At 34.3% G+C, this 27,475-nt stretch overlaps 1 protein-coding gene across 6 annotated transcripts in view; it reads left to right on the top strand.

The window, feature by feature from the left end:
- The window catches only part of SYCP2 (synaptonemal complex protein 2), a 71,633-nt gene that overhangs the window by 24,610 nt on the left and 19,548 nt on the right, over positions 1–27,475 (top strand). For 4 of the 6 annotated variants that reach the window (XM_070588575.1, XM_070588573.1, XM_070588574.1 and 1 more), the window contains 11 exons: positions 8,030–8,178; positions 9,360–9,434; positions 9,895–10,041; positions 12,678–12,777; positions 13,650–13,807; positions 15,558–15,627; positions 15,922–15,979; positions 16,517–16,647; positions 16,792–17,228; positions 26,260–26,387; positions 27,419–27,455. In XM_070588575.1, the coding sequence (XP_070444676.1) occupies positions 8,030–8,178; positions 9,360–9,434; positions 9,895–10,041; positions 12,678–12,777; positions 13,650–13,807; positions 15,558–15,627; positions 15,922–15,979; positions 16,517–16,647; positions 16,792–17,228; positions 26,260–26,387; positions 27,419–27,455 (1,490 nt within the window). Of the gene's footprint in view, positions 1–8,029; positions 8,179–9,359; positions 9,435–9,894; positions 10,042–12,677; positions 12,778–13,649; positions 13,808–15,557; positions 15,628–15,921; positions 15,980–16,516; positions 16,648–16,791; positions 17,229–26,259; positions 26,388–27,418; positions 27,456–27,475 lie in introns of those variants that run through there. The other 2 variants (XM_070588576.1, XM_070588577.1) reach the window with 2 other exon arrangements.

Raw genomic sequence — 27,475 nt, 5'->3', positions numbered from 1 at the left:
AGCAGTGCCATGTCAGCGCCCAGGATTTGAACCTGGGGAAACCCAGGGCCACTGCAACGGAGCGCACGGACTTAACTGTTGGCCACGGGGCCGGCCCCCCTTTCTTTATTTCTGCCTTTGTCTTATTGCAATGGCTAGAACCTCCAGTACAGTACTGAATAGAAGTGGTAAAAGTGGTCATCTTTGCCTGCTTCATCATCTTTGCTTAGGGAAGAACATTCAATATTAGACCATTAAGCGTGATGTTAGCTGAAGATTTTTTGTAGATATCTTTCATCACACATGAAACTATCTTGGCAATCAAGTTAATTAGCATATACATCACCCCCAACTGTTCTTTATGCTCCTTTTAATCTATCCATCCCTTCTCCTATCCCATCCCCAGGCAATCACTAATGATTTCTCTACCATGGATGAGTTTACATTTTCTAGAATTTGTATAAATGGACTCATACAGCATGTAGCAATTTTTGTCTGGCTACTTTCTTTTAGCACTCTGTGTGTGTGTATTTTAGATTCACCCATGTTACATGCATCAATAGTTTATTCCTTTTATTGCTGGGTGGTATTCCATTGTATTTGTTTATCCATTCAACTGTTGGTGAGTATTTGGAATGTTCCCAGTTTTTAGCTATTATATAATACTGCTGTGAATATTCATGTATAATTATCTATGTGGATATATCCTTTTGTTTCTCTTGGATAAATACTAAAGAATATAGTGGTTGTGTCATACCATAGGTATATGTTTACCTTTTTCAAAATCTTCCAAACTGTTGTCCAAAGTTGTTTTATCATTTTACATTTTCCCCACTTTACATTTTCACCACCAGTGTATAAGAGTTCCAGTTGTTCCACATCCTTGCTAACACTTCATATGATGAATCTTACCTTCTTACCTTATTACACTGCCTAGAACTTTCAGTACAATGTTGACTAGAAGTGATGAGAGCAGACTTCTTTGCATAGTTCCTGATGTTAGAGGAGAAAGCATTCATTTTTTGTCAGCGTGAAGCATTTATAGTGATAGCTTTTCATGTATTCTCCATCAGATTGAGGAAATTCTCTTTATTGCTGATTTGCTGCTGAGAGTGCTCCTTGATCATAAACAATGTTGGATTTGGGGAAATGCTTTTCCTGCATCTATTAATATGATAAATGGTTCCTTAATAGAAATATGTTGATTTTCAGATGTTAGACAAACTTTGCATTCTTGGGATAAACCCCACTTGGTTGTGATATATTATCCTTTTATATATCATTGGAATTAATTAGCAAAATTTAGTTAGGAATTTGGTATTCTATATTCTGGAAGGTCTGTAGTTTTCTTGTAATGTCTTTCTTTTTCGTTTTCTTTTTTTTAGTTTCAGGATCAAGGCAATGTTACACTCAGAATGAATTGGCAAAGTATTCATTCCCTGCTCTTCAGTTTTCTATAAGAGTATGTGTGGAATTTATAATGTTTCTTAAGTGCTTGATTGTATTTACCAAAGAAGCAGTCTAGGCTTGCACTTTTCTTTGTTGAAGACTCTTAACTACAAATACAATTTACTTAATAGGTAATGGGTTTTTTTTTAGGTTGTGTATTTATTCTGGAGTAAATCTTGGTAATTTGTGTCTTTCAAGTAATTTGTCCATTTCATTCATGTTGTCAAATTATCTGCTTTGTAAAGTGGTATGATTCCTAATTCTCTTATTACTGTCTGTAGACGCTGTAGTGACGGCCCCTCTGTCACTGCTGATATTGATAACTTGTGTCTTATCTTTTTTCCTGACTAGTCTGATGAGAAGTTTATTAATTTTATTGATATTCTCAAAGAACCAGCCTTTGGTTTCATTTTCAATTTAATTGATCTCCGCTCTTATGTTTATTATTTATTTTCTTCTGCTTACTTTAGTTTTAATTTGATTTTCTGTTTCTAGTGTCTCAGGGTAGAAGTGATCTGAGACCTTTCTTCTTTTCTAATATAGCCATTTAGTGCTTTAAATTCTCCTCCTACATACTTCCTTAGCAGTATCCTACAAATTATGTGTTTTGTTTCCATTTTCATTAATTTGATTCTTTTAAAATTTCTCTTTTGATTTCTTCCTTGACCCGTAGGATTATTTAAAAGTGTTTTATTTAGTTTTCATATATTTGCGATTTCAGCGATATCTTCCTGTTATTGATTTCTAACTTAATTTCGTTGTTATGAGAGAGCATACTTTGTATGATTTGAGAATCCATTTAAATATATTGACACTTATTTTATGACCCAGAATATGGCCTATCTTGATAAATGTTCTGTATGCACTTGAAAGGAATGTGTGTTCTGCTTTTGTTGGGTGGAGGGTTGGGCTTATAGTGTTGTTCAAGTCTTGTACATCCTCACTGATTGTCTGCCTACTTGTTCTGTCAGATATTGAGAGAGGGTATTGAAGTCACTGTAATTACAGTAAAACTGTAATTGTACAGTTTTTTCCTGCTCTTTCAGCCCTGTCATATTTTGCTTCAGGTATTTTGAATTTCTATTATTAATTGTATAAACATTTAGTCATATTATCTTTTCTTGATAAATTGACCCCTTTATCATTATGAAATGCCCCTATTTTCCCTATGGTAATATTCTTTGCTCTGTAATATAGTTTATGTACTATTAATATATCCTCTCGAGCTTTCTGTTGCTTAGTTGTAGCATGACATAGCTTTATTTTTAACTCATTTCTGTCTGTATATTTAAAGTGAATTTCTTTTTTTCTTCTTCTCCCCCCCCCCCCCGCCCCAGTACCTAGTTGTATATTCTAATTGTAAGTCCCTCTGGTTCTGCTATGTGGGATGCCGCCTCAGCATGGCTTGATGAGCAGTACTAGGTCCGTGCCCAGGATCCAGACCAGCAAAACTCTGGGCCGCCAAAGCAGAGCGCACAAACTTAACCACTTGGCCAGTGGGCCGGCCCCTAAAGTGAATTTCTTTTAGGCATCATATACTGCGTCTTGTTTTTTAAATGAATTTGACAATCTCTGCCTTTTAATTGTCGTGTTTAATGTGATTATTGATAAACTTTAATTTGCCATCTAGTTTTTGTTTTTTCTACCTGCCATTCCATCTGTCATATTTCTTTTCTTTTCCTCTTTGTCTTCTTTTGTATTAATTGACTTTTCAATTATATCATTATATCTCTTTTGTTGGCTCCACACCCCTTTTTTGAGTGGGTGATTTAGGGTTTATTTTATACGTCTTTAACTTAATAGTGTGTAAGTTCAAGTAATGTTATACACCTTTATGTGTAATATAAGAACATTGTAACAGTATACATCCATTTTTGCTTTCCTGGCCTTTGTGCCATTGTTGTCAATAGTACAAAAAAATTTTTTTTCACTTCTGCATGTGTCAGAAGCCTCACAATATGGTATAATGATTTTTTCCTTTATGCAGCCAATTAGCTTTAAAAGAGATTTTAAAAGTGGGTTAAAAAGTATTTTATATTTACCTGCATATTTACCATTTCCAGTGTTCAACTTTCCTTTCTGTAGACCCAGATTTCCATCTGGTATTATTTTCCTTCTGCCTGAGTGACTTCTCTAATATTTCTTGTGTTGCAGATGTACTGGTGATAGGTTCTTTCAGTTTTTATATGTTAGAAAATATTTCGTTTTTATTTTTGAGAAATACTTTTGACGCATATGGAATTCTAGATTGCCTATTGCTTTTCTTTCAGTTTAAAGATGTTACTCTATTGTCTCCTGGCTTGCATTGTTTATGATGAGAAGTATATTATCACTTTCATGTTTGTTACATTTTATTTAAAATCTTTGTTCCCCTTGACTGCTGTTAAGATTTTCTCTTATCACTAGTTTTAAACAATTTGATTTTACAATCATGCACTGTATAACAATGTTTCAGTCAATGATGGACCACATATATAATAGTGACCCCATAAGATTAGTACCATCAAGCCTGCCTGTGTGGTAGGCTATACCATCTAGGTTTGTGTGAGTACACTTTATGATGTTTGCACAAGAACAACATCGCCTAACGATGCATTTTTCAAAATGTATCTTTAAATGATGCATCTTTAAACGACTGTAGTGTTTTAGTGTAATTTTCTTTATGTTGTTTGTTCTTGAGGTTCATTGAGCTTCTTGTTCTGTGGGTTTATAGTTTTCATCTGTTATTCCTCAAATAATTTTTCCTGCTCCTTCTTTTTTATTCTCTCCTCTGGAGACGCTGATTATACATGTACTAAGCTACTTGAAGTTTCCCAAGCTCAGTGATTCTCTGGGTTTTCTACTCTCCCCCATCCTACACTCCTCCCACTCTCTTTTTCATTTGAATAGTTTCATATTGCTGTGTTTCATGCTCATTAATATTTTCTTCTGCAGTTCTAATCTGCTTTCAGTCCTATCCTGTATAACGTTTACCTCAGGCATTATGTTTTTCGTTTTTGGAAGTTTGATTTGGGTCATTTTTAAAGATAAACTTTTGTATTAGAATAGTTTAAGATTACGGAAAACTTGTCAAAATAGTATAGAAAGTTTCCATATATACCCTCACCCAGTTTCTCCTATTTTTTTATTGTGGTAAAAAAAATTAATATAAAATTTACCATCTTAACCATTTCTAAGTGTATAGTTCAATAGTGTTAAGTATATTCACATTGTTATGAAACAGATCTCCAGAACTTTGTCATCTTGCAAAATTGAAACCTCTGTATCCATTAAACAATTCCCTTTTTCCCTCTCCACTCAGCCTCTGGTAACTACCATTCTACTTTTTGTTTGTATGAATTTTACTATTTTACAGTATATGTATACAGGAATAATATAGTATATGTGTTTTTGTGACTGGCTTATTTCACTTAGCATAATGTCCTTGCCTATATGTTTAACATCTTACATTTTTATGGTACATTTGTCACTGCATCTTCAAATGAAAAGCCTACTTGGATCCCATCTATTCCTCTAGCTATCTTACTCTTTTTCCATTCGTAGCCAATTTTGCAAAAATAATTTTTACTAAATCTTTCTTTCTCCTGCTATTCATTCCTGTTCTTACTAAATTCTCTTTCACATCTCACTCCACTGAAATCTCAGATGTCAAGATAATTTTATTGTTAGTATCCGTGTACACACTTCAGTCCTTATACTGACCTTTCTCCCACGTTTGACACTATTGACCGCACTTTCATTTTTGTATCTTTTTTCCTAATTTCTCAACTGATTTCTAGATAGAGATGTGAGTAATAAACTATTCACTTAGATATTGCTGCAAGTATCTGAAACCCATGTCTGAAACTAAACTCATAATTTTATCTCCAAGAGCTCTTCCTTTATCTCCTATCTCCACAAATGGTGTGATAACCTTCCAGCTTCCCCAAATACAGAAGCCATTCTTGATTGTTTTCTCTCCCATAGTTAATAATTTTCCATGTTCATTCATTTCTATCTCTTAAAATCTTTTGAGGGGCCACACTGGTGGCATAATGGTTAAGTTTGAGCATTCCACTTCGCCGGCCTGGGGTTCACAGGTTTGGATCCCAGGTGTGGACCCACACACCGCTAATCAAGCCATGCTGTGGTGACATGCCACATGCAAAGTAGAGGAAGATTGGCATGGATGTTAGCTAAGGGACAGTCTTCCTCAAGCAAAGAGAGGAAGATTGGTGACAGGTTAGCTCAGGGCCAATCTTCCTTACAAAAAACACCACAAAAAACAAAAAAAAAATTTGAATTTCTTCTCTCTTCCTTTGTTTCATATAATTTCTCATGTTAATCATTGCCATCACCACCTAATAAAGTTCTGTGTTTTCCGTCTTACCAAATATTTTTGCACATAATTGGGCAAAAATGTTATTTTCATTTTTTAATGGCATAACTTAAAGTTGATTTCAAGATTTATTTTCCAAAATATAACTCATCTTAATTTTATTAGGACATTTTTATTAAAAATTAAGTGTGTATGTATGGATTAAAAGTGGGGTTTTTTTTGAGCTTCTGGGTTGGTACAAGAACGCATCTACGTGCTGGGAGGTTGGCGCACCCTCAACTCCACAGGATCAGGAACTCTTGTGCTCAGGACCCTTCCGTACCTTGGACTGTGTATCTCTTCATCTGGCTATTCATTTGTATCCTTTGATCTCCTTTGTAATAAAGTGATAATCTAGTCTCCCTATATGGAACAGGCAAGATCTGAATTTTTACATGAATGGCACTTGTGGAAGTTAAAGAAGTGTGGACCCTGGAGATCGAGCAATATTTCTAGTAAAAAGAATTTCTGCAGTTGCAGACTGAGGGGATGGGGAAGCAGCATCATGACAGAGTGCAGTTAGATCCTTTTATGTGTAGTCTATAGGAATTTATAAAATAAAGGCTCCATGGACAATTTCTTTTAAAGTTTTGTTTTGAATGGCTTTACAGGAGAAAGCATATTATTTTCATGTAAGTATAGTATACTGGAATGGAATCCCAGTAAAATACCAAGATAACGTTATAAGATCAAAAAATGTTGATATCTGTAAGTACTTGGATTTTATAGCAAGCAACAAAATAGGAAGTTTTCTGGTATTTTAGTAATATTGCTAACTAACTGAAAAGCAAGCTATGGTATAGTCCAGGAAGTCAAGGCAAATATCAGAAATAACAAAGCCAGAAATAAAATATAACAAATATCAATAAATTCTTATGCAGTCTCGATATATGTGGAGAATAGTTTCTACAAACAGGTACAAAGCATTCAGTGAAATAATAAATCTGAAGTGATTCTAAAACTATGTTTATGTAAGCTGTATAGCAAATATTGCATTCACAAGTTCACAGAAAGCTGCAGAAAAAATCAAATGCATATCGGAGGGATATAACAATCAGCAACATATTCATAAGGATTACAAATGTTTCAGTCTTCATCACCAAAATCTGAAACATAATCATCTTCAAAGTTGCGTAAAATTTCATCTTTAAGGCCTGAAAAATTACTGCTGTTAAAATTTGTGATTTTTTTCCCCCAAAAAAGCTACTGGCACTCTTTGAGTTAGAAATTGTGTCACCACTATCTTCAAGCAATTGATAATTCTTAATAACATCAAAGGACATTGCTGTGGAAGTTTCATGAGCATATACTTGCAAAAGCGCATAGGACATTTTCTACTTGGGCATGCCTCATAAGAATCAGAGGATTTTATAGTCAATAAGGACGTTTGTCCTTTAGGATAGGTCATGGAGTGGCCAGTAGAGCTTCTCCTGATTTACAGACAAATTTTTCTACTTGATGTAGTCCTTCTCCCTTAGGATGTTTTCCTCCTGCCCCAAAGTATATACTGGGGGCAGGTGTGGAGACTTCTCAGTCAACAACAGGAGCACCACCAGAAGTAGGACAAGACCATAGGGACTTTTAGTCCATAATACAGGCACATTAATTGGGGGCCAGGTAATTTTTTGGTAACTTTTTGGAGGAAGGGAGGTGACTACCTGTTATAAATTGGCATAACAGTATTTTATTTTCACTGGATTGATAAATTCATTGAGGATTAGCACTGTATCCTTCTTAGCTCAAAGTTTCCTAGTTTTTATCAAATTTTTTTATTGATTAAAACCTCAAATTTTTATCAAATGTTTACTGTCAATATGTTTGTAGGAACTGTGAATTTAATAGAAATGTTTGAATAGATGCTTATGCCATGAAATATAGTCATTTATGGAATTAAAGTTATTTTCTTTGCCTCTTTTAAATTAATAAACTAGATGTATTCGAGGGATATTTATTAAGAACCTGTTAGTGTCCAGACTGTATTCAGGGCCTTAGCTCATTAGCTATTATATTGCCCTGTAATTTATAGATTAGTAAACTGAGACTCTGAAAAGTAAATTGACTTGATTTTCTTACATAGGTAGTCAGTACTAGAATTGATTAAATACTGTTTTAAATCCTAAAATTTAACTTTATTTCAATTCATTTTAATTAATATGCTGTATGCTTTTCTTATTTATGGTATGCCTATGGAATGGTATCATAGAAATTAATATAAACTAATCAGTGTGATGTGTTTGTGTACAGTGAGAGAATCAAAGAAGATACTGACCATAATTCTGAAAAATACAGTAAAAATTAGTGAAAGACAAGGGAAAGAACTGCTTTTGTATTTTGATGCATCATTAGAAATCACTAATGTGACACAAAAAGTTTTTGGTTCAAATAAACGTAAGGTAAGTGCTTAAAATCTTTTTAATAAATTTTATTAAATTTTCATAATTCTGGAAACTTTCACTTACTTGGGGCTATAAGTTTCAATGACTTTTTCTACAGTTCTTAAAATGACATGTAGATTTTTGGTTCTTTAGATTTGCATTGTGGAATAGCCATCACATTGTTAGCCATACCATTTGAGATACCTATTAGAAAGGATCTCAGATGACAAAATTAGCAGCAGCTCCTGAAAACATTTAGTGAATTTCTGCCAGGTGTTTAAAAAGTGAAATGAGACAAAGCCGTGTTTTCAAGACGTTAAACACTTTTTGTGAGAATTACAGAATATACTCAGAAGAAATAAATAAGTGGCATAGGGAAAATGAAGTATAAAAGTTGAGGAAAAAGAATGCTCATTAAGAGTCAGATTTGAAAGAAAGGCTGTGGAGATGGGGCTTTAAATGGCCTTTGAAGTTGATGGATGAAATGTAGATAAAATGCTTCCTAGGATTGTGGAAGACATTCTGAATAGGATATTGTTTAACTTGGAATCTAAGGTGACAATTCATGTTATGTTTGGGGGAGATATTCTGTTGCCAAGTTTGGATAGTGCATGTCTTATTCTGTTAAAGCTGCTATAACAAAAATACCATAGACTGGGTGGCTTAAACAACAAATGTTTACCTCACAGTTCTGGAGGCTGGGAAGTCCAAGATCAAGGTACCTGTAGATTTGGTCTCTAGTGAGGGCCCACGTTCTGGTTCATAGTGGCCATCTTTTCGCTGTGTCCTCACATGGCAGAAAGACCAAGGGAGCTCTCTGGGGTCTCTTTGTAAAGGGCACTACTCCCATTCTTGAGAACTCTGCCCTTGTGACCCTAATCACCGCCCAAAGGCCCCACCTCCTAACACCATCACCTTGCCGATTAGGTTTCAACATGTGAACTTGGGGGTAAAACATTCAGTCTATAGCAGTGCGAAAGATTTATGGTAAAGAATAACAGAGAATATGTTTGTGCGGAACCCTTACCAAAATGACAAGCTAAGAAGACTGTGGTTCATGGGGAGTCAAGCTGAGAAGAGTATTTATATATACAGAGTAGTGATTTGAGATAATTTGGCAGTTTTGTAAGGAAGTAGGTAGGAAATAATTGCATTAAAATGGGAGAAAATTACATCCCTTTGAATTAATTTAATTTTAGGAATTTACCAGAAAACAAGGTATTTCAGTTGCCAAAACATCTGTGCATATACTTTTTGACGCAAGTGGATCCCAGGTATGTGTCTAACTTACTTGATTTTTATCATCGGGCTAAATTTATCCCTAAATAGTAGCACAGTAATGAAGTTCCTGTTGGAGAGTGAATATCTAAAAAATAAACTATCTTAATATAGATAGTGCCTCAAGATGTATATTATCTTTTAAACATTATTAATTATAGTTTATTTTAGTACAGAAGGTAGATAGTCATTAATACCAGTTTTGGTAACTTTAACAATTAGAAGTATGTGTCCTTCTGATGATGCCAAAGCTTGTTTTATGTCAATAAACATTTTAAAAAGTGGACACTTTTTGTTGGGTCACTTTGTAGGACTAAAAATTTTAACAGTACATAGAAGACAGAAAGAATTGACCTTTGTAAGTGTGAAATGAGTGGACGCTTTATTAAAACATCCAGTGATTTTGGGGAACTTCCTATGGTTTTCAGTGTTAAAATTTTTTTTCCACATCAACAGATTCTAGTGCCAGAGAGTCAAGTCTCACCAGTCGAAGAAGAGCTTGTTAGTTTGAAAGAAAAACCTAAGCCCCAAAAGGAATCTGCTATACCTCCAAAATATATCAAAAACAGTAATCAAGGGGACAGAAAAAATAGTCAGCTTGAGGTAAACGTGGTGTCAAAATAGTTGTTTATAAAACAACATAGATCAAATCATTGCTGTATAAAATTACAGAAAAACACATCTAGAATTTATGTTAAATGACCTTCATCAATAACATTTCAGAGCATTTTCCCTGCCCTTTAAAATGCAAACAAAAGATAGTGTTTTAGCGAATTGTATTTGTGTGTAGGGATTAGGGGGTTAGGACAAGGTATACTATACACTTATAATTTCCAAATTAATTGTATATAGGAAAGTAACTACCACTGTTTGCACTTATCCTTTCTGTTCTATCTTTGCATTGGGCCATAATGTAGAATACAAATTTATAATGTACTGTTCTGCTTATTTGCGTGAGGAAAGAAAGAAAACTATTAGGTTCTTTTTTGTCCTCCTCCTCCATTGAAGATCTCCTCTAGGCCACATCCAGGAGAACCATTTCTAAGCCGCCTTCTCCGTATCTTGCTGGGACACTTGACATTGCTGATAGCCCTCTTTCTTAATGTCCTCTCCTTTGACTTTTGTGTTAGGCATTTTAATTCTCTTTCAGCTTCTATTACTACATCAGAGATACTTTCTCTCTCCACCTCCTAAATGTAGATTTGCTCTAAAAGCTTGATACCCAGTCTTCTGAACATCTCTATGCCTTCTCCCTTAGAGAGCTTCCTTCATGTGTGTGATTTAAGCTTTTAAAATTTATGTATCAGACTTTACTTCAAAGTTCCATAGCTGTGTCTCCACTTACTCTTCTAATATTTCCTTTTGTATGTCTCTTCAAGTCCCTTCTTGAAGTCTAACCTCAAACTCTTTATTTTTTGCCTCAAATTTACATCTGCCTCCATACTTCAATAATGCTATCCATACTTTTTCTGATGATATCCTTGATTTCAGCCTCCTCTCTCCACATGCATGGAACCAAGGTGCTGGAATTGTTCTTTCATGGTATCTTTCACATTCTTTCCTCCTTGTTCCCTTTACCATTGTTTTAGCCTACCTAAGTTAATACAGTAACTTCCTAATTGGTCGTTGACACCATTGCTTCATCCTGCCAGCTGCTTTATATGGTATACCACTGATTTTTTTCTTAATACGAATATCCTCATAGCATTCTTCTACTCAAAAAGTTTTGTAATCTCTGTGTTTATCCCACTGAATCTAAATTTGACTCAGTTCTGAGATCTTCTGTAACTTAATTTTACTCTATCAAATTACCCTCCACTTTAGTAAGTTCAGTTGCTTTGCTGTCTCCTTTATGTCATGCTCATTCTTACCTCTATACCTTCATTCATGTTATTCGTTCCTTACCTTTATTCATCTAAAACATACTTACATTTTCCCAGTCTTGGTTCATTTTCACTTTCTTCATGGAGTTTTTTTTATTGTTTCAGTTTTTACTAATCTCTCACATTTAGGCAACTATAACCCCACAGTTCTCTTCCATACATTTTGGCATGTTATGTTGCTCACTGTTTTTTCCCTTTAGTCTTGTGTCCTTCATTAAATTAAAAATGTCATCTTATATTTCCCATAGACGTTTGATCATAAAAGCTATTTTCTGATTCTTTATATCAGAATCATAACTTGAATACTTATTAAAAATGCAGATTCTTAGACCCCCTCCCCCGACCTTAAGCCTACTGAATCATAAACTCTGGGAAAGATTTAAGGGCACTAAACTTTGAAAAACATTGCACTGTTGTTCAATACACACTGTGTTTTCAATAAGGATTAACTTTTTGAAGCATTTATAGGAATAAGTAACTTCTCCAGGCCCATTCACTATATACCACTAGGAACTGTAATTTCTTTAAGAAGAATCTACTAGTTCAGTAGCTTGTTTTCTGGTTAATCTTAGAATTCTCTTTTCTCCTCCCCCACCTTCCATCCGCACCCCATATACGTACCTACTCAAAACTCTATCAATATTTTTTCTGTCTTAGGGGCAGGTGCCTTTTTAAAAACAGCTTTCCTCTGCCTCTTGCAGTTTGTCATCATCTACTCCTTTGTATAGCACCCTCTGAAACGCCTATCCCTTGTAGTCCCTGCCTCTGCTTATCTACTTCTGTTGTTCTTATCAGTTATTCTAGGATGAAGTTAGAAAATGCAAGTCTTTATTAGAACCACTAGCTTGTGTGTCATTGAGTTTCTGAATTGCTGTGGCTACCTTTTACTCCAAAGGCATTTTAGTCTTCACAGAATATGTGTGAAAGTTTTGAAGAATACTTAATGTTATGAAAGCATTCACAAACAAATTTACATAAATATGTATCCAAACATCATCTGCATTTAGTAGAATAGAAATTGTGAGCCATTGGTTAACTAGATAAAAGCAGTATCAATAAAATATTTTCAGCTAGTATTTAAAGCTGTAATAATTACTGTATTTCGTAAGTCTGGATATTCTACAAATATTCTTTAAAACAACATTCTTTACTTGTTTTGGCTATCTATTCAATACCAAATATTAGGATAAAACCCTTCAAGTGAGCCTAAAACACAGACATTTCTGGATATCATGTTGTTATAAAATACCATATATTTTGTTCATGTAGTAAAGGTAAAATGTTATGAATAAATTGTAGGATATTTAATTTCAAAAGAGAATGTGTGTTCACTGTGGTTGTTTCTCATGGTTTAAGATAATTACTCCTAGCAAAAGAAAGATGTCTGAAGCATCAATGATTGTTCCTGGTGCAGATAGATACACTGTGAGAAGCCCAATACTTTTAATCAACACATGTAAGTTTTATAGTCTTAAAAGATTTCTAACATGTATATTATATTTTAAAACACAATTTTTAATTCAGGGTTATTCTGAACATAATTTACCTAGAGAATAAGTTGGAGATATAAAAATTGATAAAATATGAACCACAAATGTCTTCTAATGGTCAAGAAATTTCAAATGTCTAAAAAAGGTATAATGGGTTTTGACATGTAAACATTATTCAAAATATTAACATCCAGCATTAATTAATTCATTACAATTTAAGCAGTAGTCAGCATAACAGTGGTTAAAACATTGAATTATTCGGGTCACTTGGGCTTATTTCCCCATTCCTAGGTGTGTGCTTCATACAGATTATCCTCTAGCTAAGTTTATAACCAGTTTCCTTTCTATAAAATGGGACTAAAGTGTCTACCTCATCAAATTGTTTAGAAGATTAAGTAAAAATCATTCAACAAGGAATATTTTAAACATTTAACCAGTGCCTGATACATACTGAGAGCTAAGTAAAAATTAAAAAATAACCTGATACTGTGTACTAGTTGCTATAATAACGCAGTCTTATTTAATCTTTATGACAATTTGATAGTGACCTCAGTTCCCAAAATCCAGTTGCCTACTGGGCAATTGTCTAATGTCTGACAGGCTCCTCAAACTTACTAAGTCCAAGATACATGCATCTTTCTACCCTCCCTGCCAATTTTTTCTTTATTTCTTACTTTGGTAAATGGCATCCATATCTACTTATTAATCTAAACCAGAAACCTGGGGCCCATCCTAGAACCTTCCTTTTTAGCCTTCTCATCTAAAAATTACTGTAGTAATAGCAATATGTAATCTTAAAAACTCCACAAATTTAGCAGTCCTTTGTCCTCCTTTTCAGCAACACCACGAAGAGGAAGAGTTAAAGCACCACTCCAAATGATGAGTTCTGGAGAAAAACCTGGTGTTTCTAAAACATCAGAAAATGGAGCAGATAATGCTGTATCACTTAAATCTAGACCGTCTGAAGGAAGAAATAGAGGAGATAATACAGACAAAGTAACTTTACTTTGAAAGCATTTTTTAAATAAATTTTTATCAAGTTATTGAGTGTCTCACTTTGTTTAAAGTATTGCTTTTTTTTCTTTTTAGATATTTATTGCCCTTGAAAGTGAGGTCCTTCTAACATATGACTCCCTTACTGTGCTAACAATATCAATATAATTAGGATTTACACATTCAGTAGGAGAAAGGGACTTGCCATCATTCTTTAGTTTATTATACAAATTAGTGTCTGCTATGGCAAAACCTCGGGTATAGAAATGTAAGATACAAGTGGACCTTGTCCTTAAGTATCTGCAAGTCTAGCATGGAAATTAGACAAGTAAGATAATTATAATATTATATAAGTGTTCTCAGATGTACATTTAGGATGCAATAGGAACATAGTGGAGGGGTAGGTGCCTAACTCCAGAGCTGGAAGGGATGGTGACAATCAGGAAATGCTGTCTAAGAAGATGGAGAGTATATTGATTTTTGAAGGATCAATAATGATTAGTCGAAAGGACATCAAGGATAAGGGCATTTATTCAAGGTAGTTGAAGGGATAGAGCAGAAAATGGATAAGAGAAAGTTGTTTCTTGGAGAAATGGGAGGTAATCAGTGGTACAGATAAACGTGGATGAGGAACACCTAGTAGCTTTTGATTTCTCTGAAGTGTGAGGGTGGTTTCTCTTGGGGATGTGTTGAAGTAAAAGGCTCAGGGGCGCATAAAGATTAGGAATAGCTACTGAGAAGTAACGAAAAAGGTTCAGTATAAGTACAAGCATTAGGCAATATTGAGGCCTCAGTTTAACTAAAACTATGAATTTTATCATAGTATTAGTTCAGAAATATGTGTAATTTTCTCAAAGCTTAGCAGCCTTGGTGTTACAGTAAAAAAGAATAGGTGGTGAACTTGGTTATGTGGCAGAAGTATAAAGAGTGTAAGAGTTGAAGACATTAGAAACAAAATAGTCAGTCATGGTTCAAATGATCTAGCTAAGTGTTTCTTTGAATAGTGGCACTATTGTTTAGTTGTGCAGTATGGTCCTGAATGTTGTAGGATGATAAGCATCCTATGCCTGTGCTTACTATTGTCAAGAGAACCCTACTATCATTGTGACAACCAAAAACACACTTGCACGTTTTCTTACTGCTCCTCTCTCAGTGTTGAGAACCATTGACTAGATTAAGTAGGGAAGATAGCCAGAGTGAGGCAAAAACATCTTAGCGTAGAGGGTATATTTTTCTGGTAGTGGTGGCAGATTTTTATTTGATCTAGGTAAGTGTGTATCTGTGGCTGTGGAAAGAGGGAAGCTTACTATAGGCAAGAGGTTGCCTGCACAGTGGCCAAAACTTTACAAAACCATTTAATATTTCATGGTTTCCAAGTCTTTTATGTATGTTAGTGAAAAGATGAAATAGGTGCAGGCTATGATATCAATGGCAATTGGAGATGTGCCATGGAGGTCTATAAATTATCAATTACAGGTGAAAATTGCATTATTATACTAGCTATGGGTGAGATGAGAAAATTTGTAGCATCTTCTGCCTCATCTTCAATGGAAGTTATTTGCTTGTGTTTTAGTTTAGGCAGTATTTTAGAGTGGGCATAACCTTTATGAAATACGTAGAAATACCATCCACCTTTTAATAGCAAGGCAAATTTATTTTAAAAGTTTTAAACTTTAATACTCTGACTTTTAAAAATTGTTTTCACATAATGTCTTAATTCAAATTTACATTAATATGTCTCCTGTGTTTATAGCATATCAAAACTGCTGAAGTTGTAGAAAAGACAGAAAATAAGGACATTGAATTTCCAAACCAAAATTTTAGTAAGTACTTTGGTTTAATTTCAGTCTCCCTTTTAAAAAAATATATTTTTCTCTCTGTACTTCTCTTTAACCCCATTGGCTTTCATTGATTTGCTTCATGCAAACAACTTAAATGCACAAGGAAATATAATACAGTCTCTGTTACCAAAAAGTTTGAATCCGAGAGAGGGAAGACAAGATCAATCAATCTCTCCATCCCAGTATGTGAACCTTGATCAAATTCTATACCAAGTCCCATTTTACCCTGCCAAACTGCACAAAAAATGAAAATACCATAATTTTTGTTTTATTTAGATGAACTCCAGGATATTGTTCCTGATTCACAGGCAGTGGGAAAAATAGATAAACCTGTGTAAGTATGAGAAAACCCATCAAGTCATTTAGCATATATTATATAGCGTATCTTAGTGTTACTTTTAGATGAATGTAACAAATTTAAAGGAAAAGGCCTTTATATTCTTAGAATGTAGTATCATCTCTCGAGTAGTATGATAGCAGAATGAGGAATAGTCTGTATGTTTTTTCCATATCAACCAATATAACTCTTCAAATTGAGAGATTTAAAATGAATGAGATTTTTAAAATAATAAAGTATGAATGGGAAGAAATTTAACCTGGTTTAAATACACAGTAGAACATGTAAGATATGTAAGATATATTTAGGTAGATACCAAAATGGTAACAATAATGGAACTTTTTAATAATGTTCTTTAATCTGATCAATTATGTAGTAAATTTTAACTTTCATCATGACTTATGAAAATATTTCCATACTTGACTGTTAACAAATTGCTATCAATAAACATTGACTAAATTAAAAAATCAGTCTTCTGTCAGAGTCATAGGCTAATGTTTTGTAATATATTAAGCAAATGAATTTATTTTGCAGGCTACCTTGTGCTTTAGACGTCTGTGGAAATAAAATGCACTCCAAATGGGCATATTGGACACCTGTAGAAAATATTAAGCTATGTAATAACCAGAGAGCAAGTACTTCATCAGAAGACACATTTAATCAAGGTGAAACATAGTTTTCTCTGTATATAATAGAGTTCAGGGAAATATTCATTTCTTGAGATGTCTAACATATCTTTGGTTTTAACACTTTTTGTGTATGATCAGCTTATTAATTTAATATGGCTTAATTTCTCATTTTCCCACTAGATATTGTTATCAACAAAAAACTTACTGAACAAAAATCATCCTCTTCGATATCTGATGATAATTCTGAAGAAACAGGAAGAGTGCAATATAAGAAAGAACTCATGCAGCATAAGAAAATAGATAAAGCAGAAGAAGTTTGCAAAAGAAACAATCAACGACAGCTAAATCATCCTAAACATTCGGAGAAGAAAACTATTGAAAATACCAAGCAGAGTGATTGGTGTATTGAATCTGAAACTACTTTTAAATCAGTTCTCCTAAATAAGACTGTTGAAGAATCTCTAATCTATAGGAAGAAATACGTATTGTCAAAAGATGGGAAGACTTCTATTTGTGATAAAAGCCCTTCTCCTAGAAAACATGTGAAAAGTCATAGAAAATCAGGAAAAAGATTGACATCTGAACTTAATTCTCAAGATTTGAAACAAAAAAAAATGGTGAGCTTTCAGTGTGTTTTATATCTGCATACCCATAATATGCCTACTTAGTAAAATAAGAAAGTGAAAGAAGCTTGATTGGTTGCTGCAAATTCAACATTTGTAATACCTTGTTCTTTAATTCAAGCTTAGACTCGGAGAGTGAGTGCCTCCTGAACTCCTCACTCCTCCACCTAGTCCCAGCCCTGATAGAACGTGTGTGCCCGCTGGCACATAGGAGGCATGTAAATAGGTACAGCATGAATGAACCCTGCACTTCCTTGTCTTTTCCCATTGAGTCTCTCCACTCTGTCCCTCAGATTCTTTTGAATATGGATATCGAACTGTTTGTGACTCTCTTATGGGGCTTACCTTTCTTTTTAATAAATGATTATTTTCCCCTTCTTTTTAACCTATTAGAGTGTAAAGACTATGTTTTATTCAACATTTGTTTTCCTGCATGGCCTAGTACAGCTTTGCACATAGTAGCATCTGAAACATTTCTTGGATTATTGCATTAATGTTGATAAAGTTTTTCAAGAAAGGATGTAAGTGGAGTAGAGGAGACTATCTTCTACTGTAACTGTTGCTCAGCCCTGTTAGAACCTCCACTTTCTTCTTCAGGTTAGTCTTCTGCAGAATGTCTCCAGGACAGTTTTAGCTAGTTTGCTGCATGCTTTGAGACAAATTTACCTTTTGTAGCACTTACCATAAATCTTTTTTGGGGGTTATTGCTATAAAGATGCAGGATAAGAAAACTTTTAAATTAGAATACTAATTTAAAATTAGTATATTGGCACTGCCAATAATGCAGTTTGTTTTTTGCTATTCCTTAGAGGATGCAGGTTTTATAGGCTTTCATTTTCACTTATCTTCCAGCGATTTATTAATATCTGGGTAGCCAAATTTCTAGAGTCAATATAATATGTTCGCATATGGAGCATCTCAGCTCCATATGAAATGAAATATTTAATAGTTAATTGCAATTGTTGTATATAATTAGGGATTATTTCCTTTGTCTTGACCAGCCTACTCTTTATTTTGTTTTTAACCTGCAACTCACTGTCTGTGCCTAATTTGGCTACTTTCTTCTTTGACCAATTCTTTGGGTCACTTTTTTCTTAGCTCTTAGTATGCTGTTCTTTCTTCTTTCTAGTCTTAGGTGCTATTTAGTTCCTTCAGACACAGGGGAAGTAAGGTTCTTTTTTGTCTGAATGCTGATCTGTCCTTCAACTTCAATTTTAAAGAATTGTCTTTGGAATTTAGAATCATTCCACAGAATTTCCTTGAACTAGTCATTCCTTGTTCCTGGGAGCACAGAAACTTGACCATCTCTTCTAAGCTGTTCTCTGACTTTTTGAAAGATCACCTCTCTGTTTTCAGGAGTTCTCCTCAGTCTTTCGTAGTGTCACTCCCTGTATGATTACACTGCATTTCTTGCCCCTTGCGTGCATGGATGACTCTCCTCTAAGGTAGTCGTCTGTCTGATCCTGTCTTTCTGTTCATTGGCTGAACTCAGAGAAATAGAACCTCTGTAATTCAGTGGTACAGAGTGCCCAAGTTGACTCCACTTACACCAGTAGTTCTTGAATCATACACTATTTTAGGGGAGGTTCACTTTTGCTACATTTTTATCAAACCAAATAAGCCCTGTCTTCATTCTGGTAATCTCAAGAAGGGATAGTAACTAATAACTTATAATATATGAAAACATATGAACTTAAAAATGGTTAAAATAGTAAATTTTATGTGATATTTATGTTTATGTTGTATTTTACCGTAATTTTAAAAACCCATATGCCTGTTTCCCAGAAAAAAGTAAAACTAAAATCAGGAGTACTCATATCATTGGAGTGTTAACAAAATTATTTAAAATTATGCAGATAATAATTCTTAGTTTGTAGTTCTTCCATTTTTTAAAAAAGTAATAGGTTTTTTTGGGAGCAGTTTCAGGTGTATAGGTGTACAAAGTGTTCCCGTATACTTCTTCACCCCACCCCAGTTTTCCCTATCATTAACATCTTATGTTAGTGTGGTCATTTGTTACAAATGCTGAGCCAATATTAATACAATATTATTAATTAAAGTCCATTGTTTACATTAGAGTTCACTCTTCCTGTTGTATATTCTTGTTATGTGTTTTGACAGATGTGTAGGAACGTGTATCCACCATTACAGTATCATACATAATAGTTTCACTGCCCTAAAATTCCCCTGTGCTCCAATCCCCCTCACAAAACTCCTGGCAATCACTGATCTTTTACTTTTTCCATTGTTTTGCCTTTTCCAGAGTGCCGTATGGTAGGAATCATACAGTATGTAGTCTTTTCAGATTGGCTTCTTTCACTTAGCAAGATGCATTGAATGTTCCTCCATGTCTTTTTATGGTTTGACACCTTCTTTCTTTTTACTGCTACATAATATGTATGGATTTACCAAGATTTGTTTATCTATTCACCTATTGAAGAACATCTTGGTTGCTTCTACATTTTGACAGTTATGAATAAAGCATCTGTAAACATTCATGTACAGGTTTTGTGTGGACATAAGCTTTCAACTCATTTGGGAAAATATCAAGGAGCATGATTGCTGGATCCTATGGTAAGAGTATGTTTAGTTTTGTAAGAAACTGCTTGTCTTTCCAAAAGTGGAAAAAGTGGTTATACCATTTTTTCAATCCAGCATCAATGAATGAGAGAGGTCCTGTTGATCTGAATCCTTGCCAGTATTGAATGTTGTCAATGTTGTGGATTTTAGCCACGGTTATAGGTGCTTAGTGGTATCTCATTGTTGTTTTAATTTGCAATTCTCTAATGACATGATGTTGGGCATCCTTTCAGATTTTTGTTTACCATCTGTATATCTTCTTTGGTGAGTGGTCTGTTCAGATCTTTTGCCCATTTTTAAATTGGGTTCTTTGTTTTCTTATTGTTGAGTTTTAACAGTTCTTTGTATATTTTAGATATAAGTCCTTTATCAGATATGTTTTACAAATATTTTTTCCCAGTCTATGGCTTCTCTTTTCTTTCTCTAAACACTGTCTTTTGCAGAGCAGAAGTTTTTAATTTTAATGAAGTACTACTTATCATTTTTTTCTTTCATGGATTGTGCTTTTGCTGTTGTACATAAAAAAGCATTGCCAAACCCAAGGTCTTCTAGATTTTCTTCTATATTATCTTCTAGGAGTTTTATAGTTTGCATTTACATTTAGATCTGTGATCCATTTTGAGTTAATTTTTATGAAGGGTGTAAGGTCTGTGTCTACATTCATTTTTTTAGCATGTCCAGTTGTTCTAACACCATTTGTTAAAAAGACCTCCTTTCTCTATTATATCACCTTTGCTCCTTTGTCAAAGATCAGTTGATTATATAATAGTAGGGGACCTCAACACCCCACTCACATCAATTGACAGATCATCCAGACAGAAAATCAAAAAGGAAATAGTGGAGCTAAATGAAAAACTAAAACAATTGGACTTAATAGACATATATAGATCACTTCACCCTAAAACAGCTGAATACACATTCTTCTCAAGTGCACATGGAACATTCTCAAGGATAGACCCTATGTTGGGAAACAAGGCAAGCCTCTACAAATTTAAAAAAATTGAAATAGTAACAAGCATCTTCTCCGATCATAATGCTATAAGGCTAGAAATTAATTACAAGAAAAAAGCTGAGAAAGGCACAAAGATGTGGAGACTAAACAACACACTACTGAACAAGCAATGGATCATTGAAGAAATTAAAGAAAAAATCAAAAAATACCTGGAAACAAATGAAAATGATAGCATGCCATACCAACTCATATGAGATACAGCAAAAGCTGTATTAAGAGGAAAATTCATCACAATACAGGCACATCTTAACAAACAAGAAAAATCCCAAATAAGCAATCTTAAACTCACCTAACTGAACTAGAGAAAAAAGAACAAATAAAGCCCAAAGTCAGCAGAAGGAGAGAAATAATAAAAATCAGAGCAGAAATAAATACTATTGAAACGAAAAAGGCAGTAGAAAGGATCAATGAAACAAAGAGCTGGTTCTTTGAGAAGATAAATAAAATTGACAAACCCCTAGCCAGACTTACAAAGAAAAAAAGGGAGAAAGCTCAAATAAACAAAATCAGAAATGAAAGAGGAGAAATAACAACAGACTCTGCAGAAATACAATGGATTATAAGAGAATACTACGAAAAACTCTATGCCAACAGAATGGATAACCTAGAGGAAATGGATAAATTCTTGGACTCCTACAATCTCCCAAAGCTCACTCAAGAAGAGGCAGACAATTTGAACAGACCAATCACAAGGAAAGAGATTGAATCAGCAATCAAAAACATCCCAAAGAATAAAACCCCAGGACCAGATGGCTTTCCTGGGGAATTCTACCAAACTTTCAGAGAGGATTTAATACCTATCCTTTTCAAGCTATTCCAAAAAATTAGGGAAGATGGAACACTTCCTAACACATTCTATGAGGCCCACATCATGCTGATACCAACACCTGACAAGCACCCAATGGAAAAAGAGAACTACAGGCCAATATCACTGATGAACATAGATGCAAAAATTCTAAACAAAATTTTGGCAACCAGAATTCAGCAATTCATCAAAAGGATCATACATCATGATCAGATGGGATTCATACCAGAGACACAGGGATGGGTCAACATCTGCAAATCAGTCAACGTGATACACCACATCAACAAACTGAGGAATAAAAACCACATGATCATCTCAATAGATGCAGAGCAAGCGTTTGACAAGATCCAACAGCCATTTATGATAAAAACTCTGAACAAAATGGGCATAGAAGGAAACTACCTCAACATAATAAAGGCCATATATGACAAACCGATAGCCAACATCATACTCAATGGGCAAAAACTGAACGCCATTCCCCTGAAAACAGGAATGAGACAAGGATGCCCTCTATCACCACTCTTATTTAACATAGTACTGGAGGTCCTGGCCAGAGCAATCAGGCAAGAAAAAGGAATAAAAGGAATCCAAATAGGGAGGGAAGAAGTGAAACTCTCGCTGTTTGCAGACGACATGATCTTATATATAGAAAACCCCAAAGAATCCATTGGAAAACTCTTAGAAGTAATCAACAACTACAGCAAAGTTGCAGGGTACAAAATCAATTTGCATAAATCAGTAGCATTTCTATACTCTAATAACGGACTAACAGAAAAAGAACTCAAGAACACAATACCATTCACAATCGCAACAAAAAGAATAAAATACCTCGGGGTAAATTTAACTAAGGAAGTGAAGGACCTATATAATGAAAATTACAAGGCCTTTCTGAGAGAATTGGATGACGACATAAGGAGATGGAAAGACATTCCATGTACATGGATTGGAAGAATAAACATAGTTAAAATGTCCGTTCTACCTAAAGCAATCTACAAATTCAACGTCATCCCAATCAGAATCCCAATGACATTCTTTACAGAATTAGAACAAAGAATCCTAAAATTCATATGGGGCAACAAAAGACCCCGAATTTCTAAAGCAATCCTGAGAAAAAAGAACAAAACGGGAGGCATCACAATCCCTGACTTCAAAATATACTACAAAGATACAGTAATCAAAACAGCATGGTACTGGTACAAAAACAGGTGCACAGATCAATGGAACAGAATTGAAAGCCCAGAAATAAAACCACACATCTATGGACAGCTTATCTTTGACAAAGGAGCTGAGGGCATACAATGGAGAAAAGAAAGTCTTTTCAACAAATGGTGCTGGGAAAACTGGAAAGCCACATGTAAAAGGATGAAAATTGACCATTCTTTTTCACCATTCACCAAAATAAACTCAAAATGGATCAAAGACCTAAAGGTGAGACCTGAAACCATAAGGCTTCTAGAAGAAAACGTAGGCAGTACACTCTTTGACATCAATATTAAAAGGATCTTTTTGGACACCATGCCTTCTCAGAGAAGGGAAACAATAGAAAGAATAAACAAATGGGACTTCATCAGACTAAAGAGCTTCTTCAAGGCAAATGAAAACAGGATTGAAACAAAAAAAACAGCCCACTAACTGGGAAAAAATATTTGGAAGTCATATATCTGACAAAGGCTTAATTAATATCCATAATATATAAAGAACTCTCACAACTCAACAACAAAAAATCACACAACCCAATCAAAAAATGGGCTGGAAACATGAACAGACATTTCCCCAAAGAAGATATACGGATGGCCAATAGGCACATGAAAAGATGCTCATCATTGCTGATCATCAGGGAAATGCAAATCAAAACTACACTAAGATATCACCTTACACCCATTAGAATGACAAAAAATATCTAAAACTAATAGTAACAAATGTTGGAGAGGTTGTGGAGAAAAAGGAACCCTCATACACTGCTGGTGGGAATGCAAACTGGTGCAGCCACTATGGAAAACAGTATGGAGATTCCTCAAAAAATTAAAAATAGAACTACCATATGATCCAGCCATCCCACTACTGGGTATTTATCCAAAGAGCTTGAAGTCAGCAATCCCAAAAGTCCTATGTACCCCAATGTTCATTGCAGCATTATTTACAATAGCCAAGTCTGGGAAGCAACCTAAGTGCCCATCAACAGATGAATGGATAAAGAAGATGTGGTACGTATACACAATGGAATACTACTCAGCTGCAAAACAGAACAAAATCATTCTATTTGCAATAACATGGATGGACCTTGAGGGAATTATGTTAAGTGAAATAAGCCAGCTAGAGAAGGATAATCTGTATATGACTCCACTCATATGAGGAATTTAAAAATGTGGACTAAGAACAGTTTAGTGGATACCAGGGGAAAGGTGGGGTGGAGGGTGGGCACAAAGGGTGAAGTGGTCCACCTACAACACGAATGACAAACATTAATGTACAACTGAAATTTCACAAGATTGTAACCTATCATTAACTCAATAAAAAAAAAGATCAGTTGATTATATTTATTTGGGCCTATCTCTGAGCTCTCTGTTTTGTTCCATTATTCTATTTGTCTGTTCTTTCACCAATACCACACTATATATAAGTATATAGTCTTAAAGTAGGGTAACGTCCTCCAACTTTGTTCTTCTCCTTCAATATTGTGTCGGCTATTCTGGGCCGTCTCTAGCTTCTCCATGTAAACTTTAGAATCATTTTGTCAATATCCACAAAATAACTTGCTGGGATTTTGATTGGGATTACGTTGAATCTATAGATCAAGTTGGAAAGAACTTGACAATATTGAACTTCCTATACGTGAACATGGAATCTCTCTCCATTTATTTAGAAGGTAATTGATTGTTTCATCAGTCTTGTAGTTTTCCTCATATATATCTCGTATATTTGTTAGATTTCTACCTAAGTATTTCATCTTGGGGAATGCTAATGTAAATAGAATGTAATTTCAAATTGCAGTTGTTTGTTACTGGTTTATAAGAAAGCAATTGACTTTTGTATATTAACCTTGTATTGTTCTACCATGCTGTAGTTGCTTTTTAGTTCCAGGAGTATTTTTGTTGATTCTTTGAGATTTTCTACATAAACAATGATATCATCTGTGAGCAAAGACAATTTTATTTCTTTCTTCCCAATCTGTATACTGTTTATTTCCTTTTCTTTTCTTATTGCATTAGTGGGACTTCCAGTATGTTGTTGAGTGGGAGTGGTGAGAGCAGACTTCTTTCCTTGTTTCTGATCTTAGTGAGAAAGCATCTAGTTTCTCTCCATTAAGTAAGATCTTAGTTATAATTTTTTTTTGTATATTTTCTTTATCAAATCGAGGATGTCTCCTCTATTCCTGGCGCTCTGAGAGATGTTATTATGAATGGGTATTGGATTGTGTCAAATGTTTTTTATGCATCTGTTTTGATATGATCATATGATTTTTCTTCTTTAGCCTGTTGAAAAGATGGATTACATTCATTGATTTTCAAATGTTGAATCAGGTTTGCTTACCTGGAATAAATTCCACTTGGTTATGGTGCATAATCCTTTTTGTACATTTTTGGATTCGATTTGCTAATATTTTGTTGAGGATTTTTGCATCTGTATTCATAAGAGAGATTGGTCTTTAGCCATCCTTTCTTATGTCTTTGATTTTGGTATTAGGATGATATTGGCTTCATGGAATGACTTAGGAAGTATTCCCTCTGCTTCTGTCTTCTCTAAGATTGTTGAAAACTGATATAATTCTTCTTTAAGTGTTTATAGAACTCAAGCGAACCCATTTGGGCCTGGTGCTTTCTGTTTTAGAAGGTATTAATTATTGATTCAGTTTCTTTAACAGATACAGCCCTATTCAGATCATCTATTTCTCCCTGTGTGAATTTTGGTAGAATCTGTCTTTCAAGGAATTGGTCCTTTTAATCAGGGTTATCAAATTTGTAGGCATAGAGTCATTCATAATGTTCCTTTATTATTCTCTTGATGTCCATGTGATCAGTAGTAATAGCTTCTCTTTCATTTCTGATATTAGTAATATCTGTCTTTTTTCTCTTTCTCTTTTTATCCTTAGTTAACTTCGCTAGAGGCTTATTAATTTTATTGATCTTTTCAAAGAACCAGCTTTTAGTTTCTTTCAGTTTTTTATATGGTTTCTTGTTTTTCCATGAATAGAAACTTTTTTTTTAATCTCTGTAGAGCACTCTGGACAATTCTGTATGTTTAAAGACTTACCCTGATTTGTTTTAATGCCTAACAAAGCTCAAACTTATTAAATAATTCCTGACCCTGTTTATTTCTCCTTGTAGTTATACAGTCATGCTTCACTTAATGACAAGGATATGTTCTGAGAAATGTGTCGTTAGGCAATTTCATTGTATGAACATCATATAGTGTACTACAGAACTAGATGGTATGGCCTACTACACATGTAGGCTATATGGTGCTAATCTTATGGGACCATCATCGTATATGTGGTCTGTCATTGACCAAAATGTCATTATGTGGCACATGACTGTACATACAACCAACTTTTTCATGAATTTTATTTTCAGTCTTTATTTTCCATTGAAAGTTAACTGGTAGAGTAAGTAACTTATAAATTGTTTCAGAGAGAAAAATCAAAAGGGAAAGGATTTACAGATGCAGCAGAATCCTTGATAAGCCAAATTAATAAGAGGTACAAACCAAAGGATGACACAAAGTCTACAAGAAAATTAAAGGAGTCTTTCATTGACAGGTATGTTCTTAAATTTTAGATGGGAATATTTTTCTGACAGATACAACTAAATTATTTTACACAGTTTTAAGAAGATTAGTTGTAATCATATATTCAAATAATGTAACCTTCCAGTAGGAAACATATTAACTTATGTACTTTATAAATAGTAGCTGTTTAAATTATACAGGAAGGGAACTGAATATGAAATTAGTTATTCTAGTATCTGATTACACTTTATAAAGTATCAAAAACACCATATCAATACAGCATACCATTCCAGAAATCTTTAGGATATAGACATTTTTTTTCTTTCTGCTTTTTCTCCCCAACGCCCCCCCCCTCCCCAGGACATAGTTGTATCTTTTAGTTGTGGGTCCTTCTAGTTGTGGCATGTGGGACGCCGCCTCAGCGTGGCCTGACGAGTGGTTCCATGTCCACACCCAGGATCCCCACCAGCAAAACCCTGGGCCGCCGAAGCAGAGCGTGTGAACTCAACCACTTGGCTGCAGGGCCGGCCTAGGATATAGACATTTTAGAATTTTATTTGTTGAGCCTAGTAATGAGTAAAATTAAATATGTTTAAATATATTGCTTAATGAAATATGAAATTTAAATGCTCTGAAATGAGTTATTTTTATATAGTAAATATGTGTTTCTTGTTTGCAATCTTTCTGAAGGTTAGTTTTCTTCTTATTACAAAATGTCTCATTATAGGTGGCCAGATGGTTAATTCACATTTAAATTAATCCTGGCCTTATTATATGGCATGAAAAAAAACTACTCTCATGGTAGAACCATTCATTTTAAATTGCTTGGCACCTGCTGCTGCATGAATGATTCATCTTAGAATTAACTATTATTGTTGCTATTTATTATGAGTGAAGTTGGAAAAATATCAGACTAATGCTGTCATATTTCAGTTGTTTTCAGCATATTGTATGTAGATTTAGTGACCCCAATATATTTTACCTTGTGTAAAATGGCTTTTATGAAAAGTGTTCTACTGATATTTAACTGCTTTTTTAATTTTGCCAAAATCTTTTTCATAGTGGTCTTTCAAACAAATCTGACATACAGCTCAGTAAGGTAGGTTTCATTTATTTAAC

Source organism: Equus przewalskii, chromosome 21 (assembly GCF_037783145.1).
Source record: "Equus przewalskii isolate Varuska chromosome 21, EquPr2, whole genome shotgun sequence".
Classification (NCBI taxonomy): domain Eukaryota; kingdom Metazoa; phylum Chordata; class Mammalia; order Perissodactyla; family Equidae; genus Equus; species Equus przewalskii.
This window is presented reverse-complemented; position numbering and strand designations above follow the sequence as displayed.